Genomic DNA, 16,106 nt, shown 5'->3' with positions numbered 1-16,106 from the left:
AGAAATATAACATCAGTTTTTCAAATCCAGAGCAAGCTAGCTACAAAACACTGAATGAATAGTGTGACAGCACATTAATAAACATATTTATTGTAGTTTTACAAAAATAACAGACAATCTTCCTTCTTTTCCAAAACAGTGATATCACAACAAAAATACTTTTGCAGACAAAAACGCAAGCCTGACCATTAGCATCAAAACAAGTTGACTGTTGCATTTAGTTTTAAATCAGTCTCCTGATTCTCCAGCTCTCCCACTGTAGAGATAAGTGATGTCCTCGACATTCCTGCCACACATAATTGAATTCCTGTCGACTCGAAGGGGTTTGGTAGTGCTCCTAACTGGTCATCATACGAGGGGCGATACTCATGGACATGAGCTCCTGGAAGAGCAGCTTGCAGGCGTACGGCATTCTGACCAGGGAGATCTGAAAAGGTTACATTGTACATTATCTTAATCGATAAATCTTCAGCAACAAAACTAAGGCTATAGAGGCCCAGAGTCAAGATTTTTTATAGACTAGTCATTTTTGAACACTAATCTATAGGACACATTTCACTATACTGTATTGTAGTTAGAATCAGAATTGACAGTTACAGTAATAAAGGTATAATGATATAAACAACAAATGAATAGGCCGACCTAAGCATAAACCATGTTAAATAAAGGTGACATAAAAAACAAATAAAATCAAAAACAGGGACACTGGTGGTGGTGTTGACACGTACCTGTGTTTTGTTGCGACAGCCCCTGCACTCGTAGGTGTGCGTGCGGGTGTTGGCGATGGCCATGAGGCCACAGAGGTTGCAGACGTGGACCTGGTAGGGGTCGGACGCCTCGAACAGCCTCTCACGCAGGAACTGAGCCGCGCCGTGGGCTATCTGACAATCGCGCTCCATCTCCCCAAAACGAAGACCTCCGTCACTGGGTGGACAGATGACAACATGGTTAGTAAAGCGGGCCAAATCAGGGCCTGTATGAACAAAGCATCTGATCTAGGATCTAGTACTTTTATTAACATCTAAAAAGACAGAACTGATCATAGATAAGCTCATACTTAAGTCGCTTTATGAATACGAGCTCAGAAATGCATACCCAGTGCATTCCCATAGTGCCATAAAGGGAAAAAAGTCATATGTTAAATAATTATTAGTGTTCTTACCGTGATCTGCCCTCCATGGGCTGTCTGTTGAGGATCTGGACTGGGCCTCGAGCCCGAGAGTGGATCTTGTCGTCCACCATGTGCTTCAGGCGTTGGTAGTATGTGGGCCCGAGGAAGATCTGAGAGGTAATCTTACGGCCGGTGAAACCGTTGTACAACACCTAGAGGGGAAAGATGAAGCCAGTCAATTGTACTCTCTAGACAGACTAGTGTGAAATAGTTACTATAGAAAGTAGGATGTGAATGGTGAAGGGGGCTGATGTCCTGACCTCGTTGCCCCTCAGGTGATATCCGTATTCAGACAGCAGGTTGGAGACTTTCTGCACGTTGACCGCATCGTTGAAAGGCGTGGCGTCACCAATCTCCCCTTTGTTGGCTGAAACCTACAAGGTGAAAGGAGGGCGGGAAGGTGGAAACGTTGCTACAAGAAAACTGCCATCCGCAACACTTGATTTACATGACGTCTAAAAAATAAAATGTCCTACTTGTTTTTTTATTTTATTTAACAAATTCTCGCTGACCTTTGTAATTTGTAAAAGATATAATCTAGACGACAGACAACCCTATTGGTTTACTTATTATCAGTTTACGGTCGTAAAAGGAGTAAAAGTTGAAGTGGGTGGAGGAGTCATTAGACAGGCGACAGTACCTTGCCCTGCAGGCACTCAATCAAATGGCCGACTGTCATACGAGAGGGGATGGCGTGGGGATTGATGATGATGTCTGGGGTAATTCCCTCGCAAGTGAAGGGCATGTCCTGCGGAAAGCATCGGAACAATGGACATAGTTGACTTACAAAGACTTCTGCATTAGGGTTCCAATTTTCGGAACCAGTTCTTCTAAGGGATATCCTCTTACAGGAACGTGGCACATTCTTCCATGTTATATTTAAAATCAGTTTTATAGTACATACTCCTTCTTGGATGTTGTTTAGCATTTCCTGTGAAGAGACCTTTGTTTGTATTTATGTTCAGTCTAAACACAATATGTCTCTAGACAATTGACCAGACAGCCTGGCTCAATGACATACTGTGTAGTCTAGCGAAGAGTAGGTAGACATGGCATGAAGAACATGTCTAATACTTCACCTCCTGTCTGTACTGAATACCACAGGTACCCTTCTGCCCGTGTCGACTGGCAAACTTGTCACCGATCTGGGGGATACGAACGGAGCGAACCTGGCAAGAAAAAAAGAAAGGAAATGGAAGAGTTAAATCATGCCACAAGTAGGCAGATGAGTGTCAAGTGTAAGGAGGCCTCATAACCTTCAAATCTAACTTTATTTGTCACATACAGCAGATGTTATTGCAGGTGTAGCAAAATGCTTGTGTTTCTAGCTGAGCAGTAAGGTTAGAGGGTGCAATATTCTGTCATGTTTCATTTAGTCAATCTGTCAACAACTCAGATTTGGCTTCTTGGTCTTGTTGCTTCTATGGAAGAAATGGGGGTGGCAGGTAGTGGTTAGAACGGCAGCTAGTGGTTAGAACGTTGGGCCAATAATAATTGCTGGATCGAATCCCCAAGCTTACAAGGTAAAAATATGTTGTTCTGCCCTTGAACAAGGCATTTAACCCACTGTTCCCCGGTAGGCCGTCATTGTAAATAAGAATTTGTTCTTAACTGACTTGCCTAGTTAAATAAAGGTCACACACACAATGCTGCTTGTAAAACTCAAGTCATGGTTCATTCAAACCTGCCCCTACTGTGGATGTAATTCCTGCCTACCCTGTACTTGACAAATGAGAAGTAGAGCTGTCAACAGGAGTAATTTGTTACCATCTTTGTTTTTACATTTTTATAGCCTATAGCGTTGTCAAAATGTCACAAAATGTCACTACTGGGGAAATCTAGAGGACTCATGACACACCCTAATCTTGCAGAACTTGTAGCCCTCCTGGTTGAGGGTGACCATGACTTGGTCCACGATGCCCGTCTCGCTGGTGCGGAGGAAGGTGCTGCAGTCCCTCTTGGTGTAGCGCCGGTTGGTGCTGTCCAGCTCGTCGTCGATCTCCGGCAGGGTCACCGTCTTGCCGATGATAACGTCCTCGCCGGAGACACGCACGCCGGGAGCTATCAAGCCGTCGTCATCCAGCTTGTCGTAAATGGCGTGCCTCATGCCTGAGGGAAGGGGAGGACCATTGGGTTATTCAATGAGAAATTCTCTTTGTATGAATGCCAATTTAACAGAAGTTGCTGATGGAAAATGTATGAGATGGAAATAGTAGGCTCTGGTTTTATGGCTGACTCCTTTACATTTTTAAGATGCCAAGATATCTAGGACGTACCCGAACAGGTTTCGCGTGTGGGTTTCTCAAAGATTTCCTCCTGATCGAAACCTTTCTTTGACTCCTGTTCTTTGTAGGAGCGGTAGAACACAGACCTGAAATAAAAACACTTATTTACACATTTCGTCTAAAGTAATTTTCACATCAAATTGCAGGTCTTCAAATCACAGCACAAACCTGAAGAATCCACGGTCCACTGCAGAGCGGTTCATGATGACAGAGTCCTCCTGGTTGTAGCCAGTGTACGCCGCAATAGCCACAATCGAGTTGATACCTAAACCAGGCACAAATGGAGGATTTCAACGAGCCAGAACTAAAAAAACGGCAGACATTTTTAGGTCAGAGTTAAAGAGTGTAATTGGCTGCCAATTCTGCAGCGCTCCAGTTCTCACCTGCAGGGAGCTCTCTGAAACGCAGGTACTCCATAGAGCGGGTGGTGACTAAGGGTTTTTGAGGGTAGTAGAGCACGTGGGCCAGGGTGTCCATCCGCACGTGGAAGTTGGTGATGTACACACCCATGGCTTGTTTACCCATAGCAGACTGGTACGTGTTTCTGGGAGACTACACCGGAAAAGTATTGTATTCATTGATTTACAGTTAAAATGGATGGATAAAAATCTTAAATTTAGGATGTTTCATAGCCACGTCTTAGCATAGATATTAACAGTCTCTTGCCATTGCATCTATTCAATCAGCCCAATAAGAAAACCTACTTTAGGAGCGTCATATTCTTCGCCGTACCTGGTTGTGATCGGGGAAGGGGATGATGGAAGCACAGACTCCCAGGATCATAGAGGGGTGGATCTCACAGTGGCTGTATGTCGAACAGTAGGCCACGCCCTTCTCCTGGAGGTCGTCAGGGGTCATGGCCAGCATTACAGTCTCCTCCTCCAGGGTGTCGATGTACTCCACCACGCCGCTGGCCACCAGGTCCTGCCAACTGTAGTTGTTGTACTCCCTCTCCTTCAGCTGGTCAATGTGTCTCCTCTTCAGCAGCAGCTTCTGTTTCTCTACGATCAGCAGAGGACGACAGATCCTCCCGGCGTCCGTGTAGATGCGGATCTCCCTCTCTCGGATGTCTCTGATCATGGACACCTAGAAAACGGGTAATGGTGTTTGAGAACATAGAAAATCTGAAAAAGGGGATATTAGGTTTTTATGTGTAGGTTCATTTAATAATAAAATAATGAAAATGTCAGAAAAGTCCTGAAAATCTGGAACAATTATATCTCTTACCTCAGACACAATGATGTCCATCTGCCTCCTCAGTTTCCTCAGTGTGTTCATCAGCTGCTCTGGGTCCTTGTGTATGCCCACCCAACAGCCATTGACAAAGATCTTTGTGGCACTGTTAGGGTAGAATTAATGGAAAACATCAGTTGTGCAGATAAATGCAGATAAAACGGGTTGAAAAGCTTTTCAGAGACATGACAGAATGTTTTTGATTCTTTCTGGATAAAATAAAGAGCAGTGTGCTGCCATCTGCTGGACTCACTCCGCTATGGCTGCCGGTGAGATCTCCTCCAGGTTCTCCATGCTCCACTCCTCCAAGAACTCCAGGATGGGAGAGGGCTGGGAGCCCACAGAGATGTAGGCCATGAGGGCCAGGTTCTTCACTAGGCCTACAGCATGACCCTGGGAAATAAGACAGGGAGGGGGACATACAAATGGGGGACAAAATAAGCAGGGACAACACTTTCAATGTCAATTGTAAGTGAGAGCTTAGCTCCTTGTGGGTAACATTACAATTTGGCATCATACAACAACTGACCCCCTTGATAATGAACGTAAATGTGATTTGGAGTGGTATTGGGCATACCTCCGGGGTCTCAGCAGGGCACACCATGCCCCACAGCGTGTTGTGAAGCTGCCGGGGCTTGGCTAGCTTGCCGTCCCTACCGATGGGGGAGTTCACACGACGAAGGTGAGAGAGGGTGGAGGCGAAGGTCAAGCGGTTCAACACCTAAAAACAGACGAGGAATGTTGTAGTTTTTAATGACGATAAACAAATCCTCTTAGAGCAGCATAATGGCAAACTAAGCTGTAACTATATAGGGATGTGTGCCAGATGTGTTCTGCCCTGTGTTACCTGGGACACTCCAGCTCTGGCCTGATGGGCCTTCTTGACGTCACCCCAGTTCCCCGTGGCCAGAGAGTACTTCAGGCCGTCGGAGATGATTCGTGTCTTGATGGCCAACTCCAGGTTGAAGTCTTTCCCTCGGTCAATAAACTTTTGGGCGTAGATGCGGATCTCTTTCAGCAGGTTCTTGAACATTCTAAATGGGTCAACAACAAAAAAAGGGAAAAAAAGCTTCCATGCATATTCTCCAAATGCTCAGTTTGAATAGGAGTGCGGTTTACACAAAGTTGCACTACATCTGAACGAAAGCTTTCTAGACATTTTATAGGTGCGTCTCTTTAGGACTTACCCACGGAACAGGAAAGCCAACAGCGGCCCAGCCAAGTCTAGTCTCTTGTTGCCATAGTGATCCCGGTCGTCCAGCTCTCTTCTGCCCAGGGCCGCTAATAGGAGTCTGTGGACCATGTACCTGCAAACAGACACACAACTGAGTTACATCAATACGTCAAAACAACAACATATTGCATAAAGACCATTGCATGCAGAAACGTGACGCCGTCATAACCATAGAATTACATAAAGAATGTCCAACAGAGACCTGGTGAGTTACACAATCTCTATGGCAGTGGTTTCAACCTGTGGTCAACAAAGTTTGTAATAAAAATGTTAAAAGTTGAAAATGGCAGAGTTAAATTATGTTATATACAATTTTACATTACTTTTCACAAGGCAAACTGTTTAACAGACATCCATCTGTAATAATAGGCATTTAATATATTACATTCACTGATAAAATTGACTCTAAATGTGACCACTAAGGGAGGTGGAAGGGGAATCAAACTCAAGGTGTCTCCCCAAATATTTTCAGGTGACCCTCCCCTTGTACTGTCAAATAAATTGAACACCATCCCCCCCTCATATAATTAAATAAAAATAATGTTTTAGACCACAAATAACAATAACTGCGTTAATAAATGTGGATATTGACTTCACCACTTCAGCATGCTTTTGTGGCACAGTTCGATGCCATGCAGGGCTGCTGGCCAGAAGATTCGCCGACCACCACAGATGATCTCACTCTCCCTGCCTGTTTCATTACTTCACGATCAGAGCTGGTTGCAGACAATGATCAGCTAGGGTGGAATCAGATTTTCAACATTTTTACACCATATTTATAATTATATAAAATATATACAACATTTGTTCCACCAACAGGTATCTGTGCCAATGCACCACACAACCAATAAACAAAACATACCGACTACGGGCACTTCAATATCATGGTTTGCGTTTTCAACACCACAATAAATAGACTATCTCAACAAACAGAAAACACATCCATGTCCCATTCTTCTCTGCAGATCCTCTCAAGCTCTGTCAGGTTGGATGGGGAGCATCGCTGCAGAGCTATTTTCAGGTCTCTCCAGAGATGTTAGATCTGTTTCAAGTCCAGGCTCTGGCTGGGCCACTCAAGGACATTCAGAGACTTGTCCCGAAGCCACTCCTGCGTTGTCTTGTTGGCTGTGTGCTTAGGGTCATTGTCCTGATGGAAGGTGAACCTTCACCCCAGTCTGAGGTCTTGAGCGTCTGGAGGGAAAACCCTTGTACATTTCCCCATCAGAGTTGCGTTTCCATCAAATTGACTTATTGCAGATAAAAGTATGTGCCTAAATACGTAGTGCACATAAAAATTACTTTGAGATTAAAATCCCCATGTACTGAATAAAAAACTACAAGTTAAATGGGTTTCCATGGCATTTTCAACTCTACTTTTTGTTACAAAAAATGTTGAGTAGGTGTGTGCGCCCACTCTGGTATTGGTACATGCACGCTAGCCAACAGGTTGCAGATACAGTGCAGGTATATCCTACTACATGAGATTATTATAGACATAAATGCAAGATTATTTCTATTTGTCAAATGGCAGCCAAGCATCGATCATCATCATTGGGGCGGCAGGGTAGCCTAGTGGTTAGAGCGTTGGGCTAGAAACCGAAAGGTTGCAAGTTCAAATCCCAGAGCTGACAAGGTACAAATCTGTCATTCTGCCCCTGAACAAGGCAGTTAACCCACTGTTCCTAGGCCATCATTGAAAATAAGAATTTGTTCTTAACTGACTTGCCTAGTTAAATAAAGGTAAAATATTTTTATTATCAAGCCACCAGAATAAGACCCTCCATATTTATTGAAAGGAGCATCAACCTCATCACTGTGAAGTTCCACCCTGTGAAGTTCATCATCATTTATTTAATCTGTCATGCATTTTTTATCCAACACGTAGGCTACTTTACTGCATAAAAAGGTTGGATGGAAACCTGGTTAATGTCAAGCCATTTTGCAGATGCTGGAATTATATTTTGGATGAATCTGCGCATTCCTACAGGAGACTTTTGAAGTAGCCTAATCAGATTAAAACATTGTGACTGGTTGTGTTAATGCCACATACAAAAAAGGTAACACATTTTAAAAGTGAAATGATAAATATTTCCACCATAGAGAAGCTTTCGGTTCTAGGTGCGCAAGGAATAGCCACTAGGATTGGAGAGGAGGCAGAACGTGCGTTTAGATTTCCTGAATAACTAGGCCTGCTGGGGGCATACAGTTGAAGTCTGAAGTTTACATACACCTTAGCCAAATACATTTAAACTCAGCTTTTCACAATTCCTGACATTTAATCCTAGTAAACATTCCCTGTCTTAGGTCAGTTAGGATCACCACTTTATTTTAAGAATGTGAAATGTCAGAATAATAGTAGAATAATAGTAGAGAGTGATTTCTTTCATCACATTCCCAGTGGGTCAGAAGTTTACATACACTCAATTAGTGTTTGGTAGCATTGCCTTTAAATTGTTTAACTTGGGTCAAACGTTTCAGGTAGCCTTCCAACTATAAGTTGGGTGAATTTTGGCCCATTCCTCCTGACAGAGCTGGTGTAACTGAGTCAGGTTTGTAGGCCTCCTTGCTCGCACACTCTTTTTCAGTTCTGCCCACAAATTTTCTAGAGAATTGAGGTCAGGGCTTTGTGATGGCCACTCCAATACCTTGACATTGTTGTCCTTAAGCCATTTTGCCACAACTTTGGAAGTATGCTTGGGGTCATTGTCTATTTGGAAGACCCATTTGCGACCAAGCTTCAACTTCCTGACTGATGTCTTGAGATGTTGCTTCAATATATCCACATAATTTTCTTTCCTCATGATGCCATCGATTTTGTGAAGTACACCAGTCCCTCCTGCAGCAAAGCACCCCCACAACATGATGCTGCTGAACCTTTGGATGCCGTGCTTCACGGTTGGGATGGTGTTCTTCGGCTTGCAAGCCTCCCCCTTTTTCCTCCAAATATAACGATGTGCAGTTGCAAACCGTAGTCTGGCTTTTTATGGCGGTTTTGGAGCAGTGGCTTCTTCCTTGCTGAGCGGCCTTTCAGGTTATGTCGATATAGAACACGATTTACTGTGGATATAGATATTTTGTACCTGTTTCCTCCAGCATCTTCACAAGGTCCTTTGCTGTTGTTCTGGGATTGATTTGCACTTTTCGCACCAAAGTACGTTCATCTCTAGGAGACAGAACGCGTCTCCTTACCTGAGCAGTATGACAGCTGCGTGGTCCCATGGTGTTTATACTTGCGTACTATTGTTTATACAGACAGATGAACGTGGTACCTTCAGGCATTTGGAAATTGCTCCCAAGGATGAAACAGACTTGTGGAGGTCTACAATTCCTTTTCTGAGGTCTTGGCTGACTTATTTTGATTTTCCCATGATATCAAGCAAAGAGGCACTGAGTTTGAAGGTAGGCCTTGAAATACATCCACAGGTACACCTCCAATTGACTCAAATGATGTCAATTAGCCTATCAGAAACCTCTAAAGCCATGACATCATTTTCTGGAATTTTCCAAGTTGTTTAAAGGCACAGTCAACTTAGTGTATGTGAACTTCTGACCCACTGGAAATGTGATACAGTGAATTATAAGTGAAATAATCTGTCTGTAAACAATTGCTTGAAAAATTACTTGCGTCATGCACAAAGTAGACATCCTAACCGACTTGCCAAAACTATAGTTTAACAAGAAATGTGTGGAGTGGTTGAAAAACAATTTAATGACTCCAACATAAGTGTATGTAAACTCCCGACTTCAACTGTATGTGGCCACATTATTATAGGTTGACTTGGGAAAAGGATGATCTACAGACAGCACATTCAGCATCAGAAGTAAAAATACAGCCAGACTGTCCTGCTACTGAGCCTTTCTAGACCTTATAAACTGTTGAAAGGAAACCAACAACTGATCCAAATGTGATTAAACATTTGAAACACACGGCTTTTGTTATTCAAATGACATTTTCACCTCAGCCTAGAGTAGAATTTTTACTCACTTGAGAACAATAATGCAATTATTCATTGCATTGTGGTGTTGTAGGCTAGTCTAGGTAAGATAATTGTATTGTCCCTAAACAAGATCAACACGGCAACTTTCTTAGTTGTGTGTTTCATGTCTTCACTTTTCTTTCATGCAAAGATGCCAGTGGTGTAAAGTACTTAAGTAAAAATAAAGTACTACGGTACTTAAGTAGTACTACTTTACTTCAGTCGTTTTTGAGGGTATCTGTACTTTACTACTTATATTTGACAACTTTTACTTCACTACATTCCTAAAGAAAATAATGTTTTACTCCATACATTTCCCCTGTCACCCAAAAGTACTCATCACATTTTGAACGTTTAGTTAGCAGGACAGAAAAATTGTCCAATTCACACACAGAAAACATCCTTGGTCATCCCTACTGCCTCTGGTCTGGAGGACTCACTAAAACACAAATGCTTGGTTTGTATATATCTGATTATTTGAGTGCGCCCCTGGCAATGTGCCATCTGGTTTGCTTAATATAAGGAATCTGAAATGATTTATACTTTTACTTTTGATACTGAAGTATATTTAAAACGAAATACTTTTAGACTTTTACTCAAGTAGTATTTTACTGGGTGAATTTCACTCGAGTCATTTTCTATTAAGGTATTTTTACTCCAGTATGAAAATTGGGTACTTTTTCCACCACTGAATGATGCACCTGGCCTGTCCACTGCCTAGCAGCTATTACAATCTATTCTTGTGGATTCATATTTAAACATTGACGCAGCTTTGAATGCTTTTATATGTGGTATAATTGCTAGTTAGCCTGTTGCAGATCTGGACAAACGATCCACCTACCACTAATGTCACTATAAACGGTGGATAGAGGGCAGGATAGACCGTTAGACTATATTGACCTGTGGAACAGTAAAAGTTAGCGCATGGAAAAGCGTAGTCCATAAAGGAAGTACCATAACACCTTGATATAGGGGTGCATGCAAGCGGATGAGGACATTTGGCTAGAATGGAAGACAGTAAAACCTGTAAAAGAGCAAAAGTTAACCAGGAGAGAAAAAGTTTGACCAACCTTCCCCCTATTTTGGACCACCCCTCCCCCCAGTAAATTGCAATCTGGCCCTAAGATATTTTGTCCTCAAGAGCTTATTGAAGTGATTTGGTGGTCCCCGGAATGGAAAAGATTGAGAACTCCTGCTCCATGGTCATTACATTAATATAACATAATAAATACTCACCCTAAGAAATAGGCCTTCTTGGTCTCACAGAAGTCACTGACTCCGACGTGGGGGAGCACCTCTTTCTGCAGCACCTCCTTGGCGTACTTGATCCTCCGCTCCTTGGTGACACCGGGCTTGGCACCACGAGAGCCGATGAAGTTCAGCGCCACGTTCTGCTCCTGGATCACAAAGGCCTCGTCCAGGGATGGCTTGACCTGGTGGAGCACAGCACGTCAGATAAGAAGTGTGTGTGTGTGTGTGTGTGTGTGTGTGTATGTGTGTATGTGTCGTGTTTCCTGTATCTAGAACATCCTAGACAAGAGATTTACCATCTCCATCATCTCAGGGTCGTCAAAGTCGTAGATTATGTGCTCCAGGATGTCTCTGTCGGACACAAAGCCCAGGGCTCGGAACACTATGATGATGGGCACCTCCTGTCTGATGTAGGGCAGAGTGGACACGATCCTCTGACCAATGGCACTTTTCTTCACCCCCTGGGAGAAAAAGTAACAAAAAAAATGTTGACATGTAAATATCTGGGATGGTAGAAAATTTGCCAGTAAATTTAGGACGAGGTATATTTGTTTCTCACCTGTCCTCCCCTGGCCATCATGCTGACCCAGATGGAGCTGGTGGGGCGCGAGGAGTTTTCCAGGCAGGAGCGGCACTCCCCTGTGTACGCGTACTTTGAGTCCTTCTTGGCGAAGACGTACACTGTGTTCGTGGCCATCTTCTCCTGGGCAATCAGGACCTGCAAACCAAACAAGGCAATTGCTATCAATAGCTCAATACTAGGGTTGGCTAGGTTCCTTTCTTAATGTAATCTGTTACAGTTTACTAGTTACCTGTCCAAAATTGTAATCGGTAACATAACTTTTGGATTACCTAAACTCAGTAACAATCTGATTACTTTCAGATTACTTTCCCCTTAAGAGGCATTAGAAGACAAAAATGAATATTACCAATTGAACGACACCTATTGCAGGATAAATCAGTGTTAGAGTTTACATAACTGGCCATATATGGATGTTTCATTTTACTTTATGGGTTGGTTATGTAGGCTTCTTCTAACCCATTGCTTGCTACTACAGATAATACGATTAGGCTATATCTTTACATTAAAAACCAAAGTCTTTCAGATTTCTAGTCATTCCAATTAATTTAATACACCTTGGTCTTCAAGAATAGGACTTGTAAATACAGAAATACAGATTAGCCAAACTGTTTTACCTGAGCATAACCAAAAACGAAGGACTTATTAACCTACTCGGTTTATGATTTTGTAGGCTACACCACTGCTGTCGTCCTTACCTCCAAGCATTTATTCAAATTGGATAATCTTTGAATTTCCGACAGCAGTAGGACCATTTAAAGCCTTCAGAAAGTATTCATAGCCCTCGACTTACTCCACATTTTGTTGTGTTACAGCCTGAAATTTAAAAAATAAAAAGTTGTTTTTAGAAATCTTAGCAAATTTATTGAAAAATAAATACAGAAATCTCATTTACACAAGTATTCACACCCCTGATCATTACATGTTAGAAACACCTTTGGCAGCTATTACAGCTGTGAGTCTTTCTGGGTAAGTCTCTAAAAGCTTTTCACACCTGGATTGTACAAGATTTGCACATTATTCTTTTTAAAATTCTTCAAGCTCTGTCAAGTTGATTGTCGATCATTGTTTCAAGTCTTGCCATAGATTTTCATGCCTATTTGAGTCTAAACTGTAACTAGGCCACCCAGGAACATTCAATGTTATCTTGGTAAGAAATTCCAGAGTATATTTGGCCTTGCATTTTAGGTTATTGTCCTGCTGAAGGGTGAATTTGTCTCCCAGTGTCTGTTGGCAAGCAGACAACCAGAATTTGCCTGTGCTTAGCTCTATTCAGTTTATTTTTACCCCCCCCCCCAAAAAAACTCCCTAGTCCTTGCTGAAGACAAGCATACCCATCCATACCGGTGACAAGCATACCCTAGTCCTTGCCGATGACAAGCATACCCCATGACAAGCATACCCTTGCCAATGACAAGCAACATGATGCAGCCACCACAATACTTGAAAATTTGAAGAATGGTACTCCATGATGTGTTGGATTTGCTCCAAACAGGACACAAGGTTAATTTCTTAGCCACATTTTTCGCAGATTTACTTTAGTGCCTTATTGCAAACAGGATGCATATTTTGGAATATTTGTATTCTGTACAGGCTTCCTTCTTTTCACTCTGTCAATTAGGTGAGTATTGTAGAGTAACAATGTTGTTGATCCATCCTCAGTTCTCCTATTACAGCCATTACACTCTGCAACTGTTTTAAAGTCACCATTGGCCTGATGCTGAAATCCCTGTGTGGTTTCCTTCCTCTCGGGCAACGGAGTTAGGAAGGACGCCTGTATCTTTGTAGTGACTGGGTGTATTGATCCAAAGCATAATAAATAACGTCACCATGCTCAAAGGGAAATTGAATGTCTGCTTTTTATTTTAATCTACCAATAGGTGCCCGTCTTAGTGAGGCACTGGAAAACCTCCCTGGTCTCTGTGGTTGAATCAGTGTTTGAAATTCCCTGCTTGACTTACAGATAATTGTATGTGTGTGGTACAGAGATTAAGTAAATCATGATAAACACTACTATGGCAAACATAGTCCATGCAACTTAAGCACACGTTTTGTCCTGAACTTATTTAGGCTTGCCAAAACAAAGGGGTTGAATACTTAAGACTAATTTCAGCTTTTGATTTTTAATTCATTTGTAAACATTTCTAAAAGCATAATTACAAATTGACATTATGGGGTATTGTGTGTAGGCCAGTGACACAAAATCTCAATTGAATCCATTTTAAATTCAGGCTATAACACAACAAAATGTGGAAAAATGTCACGGGGTATGAATACTTTGAATACTGTAGCTTACAAAAGCCTATTCTTGCTTTTTTCCTGCGATCCTTCAAATGCATTTAGTGTGTCATCATAGTGGTCTTTGACTTGTGGGCAGACTCACTCAGGCGGAACAAACCTAAACTTGCACCTTTTTTCAATGCTGATTTGAATATCATTGATAAAACAGGAAGGTGTCAAAGATTTTTTACACAAACATCTTTTCCGAATTACTAAAAGCTATCTAGTTTTTTTAAAGTATCTGTCATCTGATTACAATATTTTTTCTGGTAACATAACAGATTACAGTTTTTTCATAATATGTTACTCCCCAACCCTGATTGAAACATAGAATAAAGACCAGAAATCTGCCCTGAAGTCCACCCTCTACTTTCTCTCTACTTTTACCTTCTCTGACCCATTGATGATGAAGTATCCCCCGGGGTCCAGTGGGCACTCGTTGAGCTCACACAGATCACGGTCTGTCAGGCCGCTGAGCAGGCAGTAGGTGGAGCGCAGCATGATCGGGATCTTGCCGATGAAGGTCTTCTGGTGCTGGGTCTGCAGCTGGTCCTCACCCTCCTTGATGATGGTCTTGGTGATGTCCACGTACAGTGGAGCAGAGTACCTGTATAATACAGATGTGGCCCTAGTCGACACTGGCAGCACTGAAGGTTGCAAATGATGTGCAAGGGAGATGTATCGTGATAAAAGTATGGCCCCAAATGAGCAAACTTACGTAAGGTTCCTGAGTCTAGCCTCGTTGGGCATCATAGGCGACGGGGCTCCATCTCTTTCCCAGTGAGTGGGTTTTGAAAGGTAGATCTGCTCAAACTTCAGCAAGTAGCGTGGCTGTAGAGCAACAAAAAGGGAGCGTTAACAGGGCATTAGTAAGTGCCCTCGTAGAGAGAGGCAATACATAGAGCAGAATATCTGAAAGCGCCTGTCTGTCACTCACCGGATCCTCCACCTCTCCAGAGGTGTGCTGGGCCTCAGCCTGCAGGTCAATGGGCGGGGCATCCTCCACGATCCTCTGCACAGACATCTGGATGAACTCGTCAAAGGAGTCCAGCTGCTGTCGCACCAGGCCCTTCTCATCAAAATAGGAACTGTAAGGCGCAGCAGAGAGGATAGTGTTATTTGAACAAAAGCAAACTGCATAGTGTATGCTACATGAGGATACAAAAAAATAGGGGAGATAGGTAAGAGCATAATTTTACCTGATAACAATCCAGCAAGCTTCCTGCCATAAATCGGGGGTGATTTCATCCTCATCCTCATCGTATTGGATGTCTGAGATCACAGAATTTGGATAATAGATCACAGAAAATACATCAAAGAAGTGAATATAAACGCAGTGACATAACATTAGCCAAGGTCCTAACTAGTTAATGGAGTTTTCTACAGCACAACAACTGATAGACACAAAGAAAGGTATTTTAAATCTGCAGACCTCAAAGACTTGCTAACTTTGTTTTTTCAACATGGCATGGTGTGATTTTCATATAAGTAGGCCTAGTTGAAAGTGTGATTATAGCTAGGTGTTTAGTCTGGTGAAACCAGACACCTAATTAACTAGGCAATTAGTTAACTTCGCAAGCTACATAGCGCTAGTATGCTTGCTAGCTACTGTAGCTATCTATTCTTGGTGATGTGCATATTAGCCTGTATGCTAGCTAGCAACAAGCTAGCTAACTACATTATGTAAAAAATAACGCATTCGACTCAAATGGCTGAAATACCAACAAACCTTCATCTTGGTCATACATGGTTACTGCTGATTCCCTCTCGTGTTCGCATAAATAAGCAGAAACCGACTTTTAAATAATCAACAGTGTCTGATTCAACGCTGTCTAACGTTACACACTTTGCTAAATGAACACAAAAAATATCGATGGTCAAGCCTGAACGTCACTTCCTATACCAACGTTATTATTTTGATGTGCAAGAAATTAGTCTTAACTAAATATGTTTACTACTCTGATCTAATATTAGCTATTATGATCAATGTTTTTCTAACAAACAATATGTTTTATTATATTATATGTCGAATCTTAATAGTTGTAAACGTAAATAAACGGCCTTTCCGGATACGTAAGTTCCTGTCAGGATATTA

General features: G+C 42.3%; 1 protein-coding gene across 1 annotated transcript; it reads right to left on the bottom strand.

Annotated features, from left to right (window-relative positions):
* Positions 1–64: 64 nt before the first annotated feature.
* LOC120062284 (DNA-directed RNA polymerase II subunit RPB2) lies at positions 65–15,859 on the bottom strand. The gene is made up of 24 exons (XM_039012122.1): positions 15,741–15,859; positions 15,211–15,283; positions 14,949–15,099; positions 14,730–14,842; positions 14,399–14,618; positions 11,711–11,869; positions 11,448–11,612; positions 11,137–11,333; positions 5,877–5,996; positions 5,537–5,723; positions 5,267–5,410; positions 4,943–5,082; positions 4,684–4,795; positions 4,189–4,542; positions 3,840–4,008; positions 3,625–3,721; positions 3,448–3,542; positions 3,030–3,280; positions 2,251–2,340; positions 1,812–1,919; positions 1,432–1,545; positions 1,163–1,323; positions 729–924; positions 65–427 (listed from the first exon to the last, which is right to left on the bottom strand). Exons 1-24 carry the CDS (start codon positions 15,757–15,759, stop codon positions 338–340), a joined length of 3,525 nt encoding a protein of 1,174 aa, XP_038868050.1. The 5' UTR covers positions 15,760–15,859; the 3' UTR covers positions 65–337.
* Positions 15,860–16,106: the final 247 nt, after the last annotated feature.

This window comes from Salvelinus namaycush, chromosome 17 (assembly GCF_016432855.1).
Source record: "Salvelinus namaycush isolate Seneca chromosome 17, SaNama_1.0, whole genome shotgun sequence".
Classification (NCBI taxonomy): domain Eukaryota; kingdom Metazoa; phylum Chordata; class Actinopteri; order Salmoniformes; family Salmonidae; genus Salvelinus; species Salvelinus namaycush.
The sequence above is the reverse complement of the archived record's forward strand: the minus strand, read 5'-3'. Positions and strand labels throughout refer to the sequence as shown.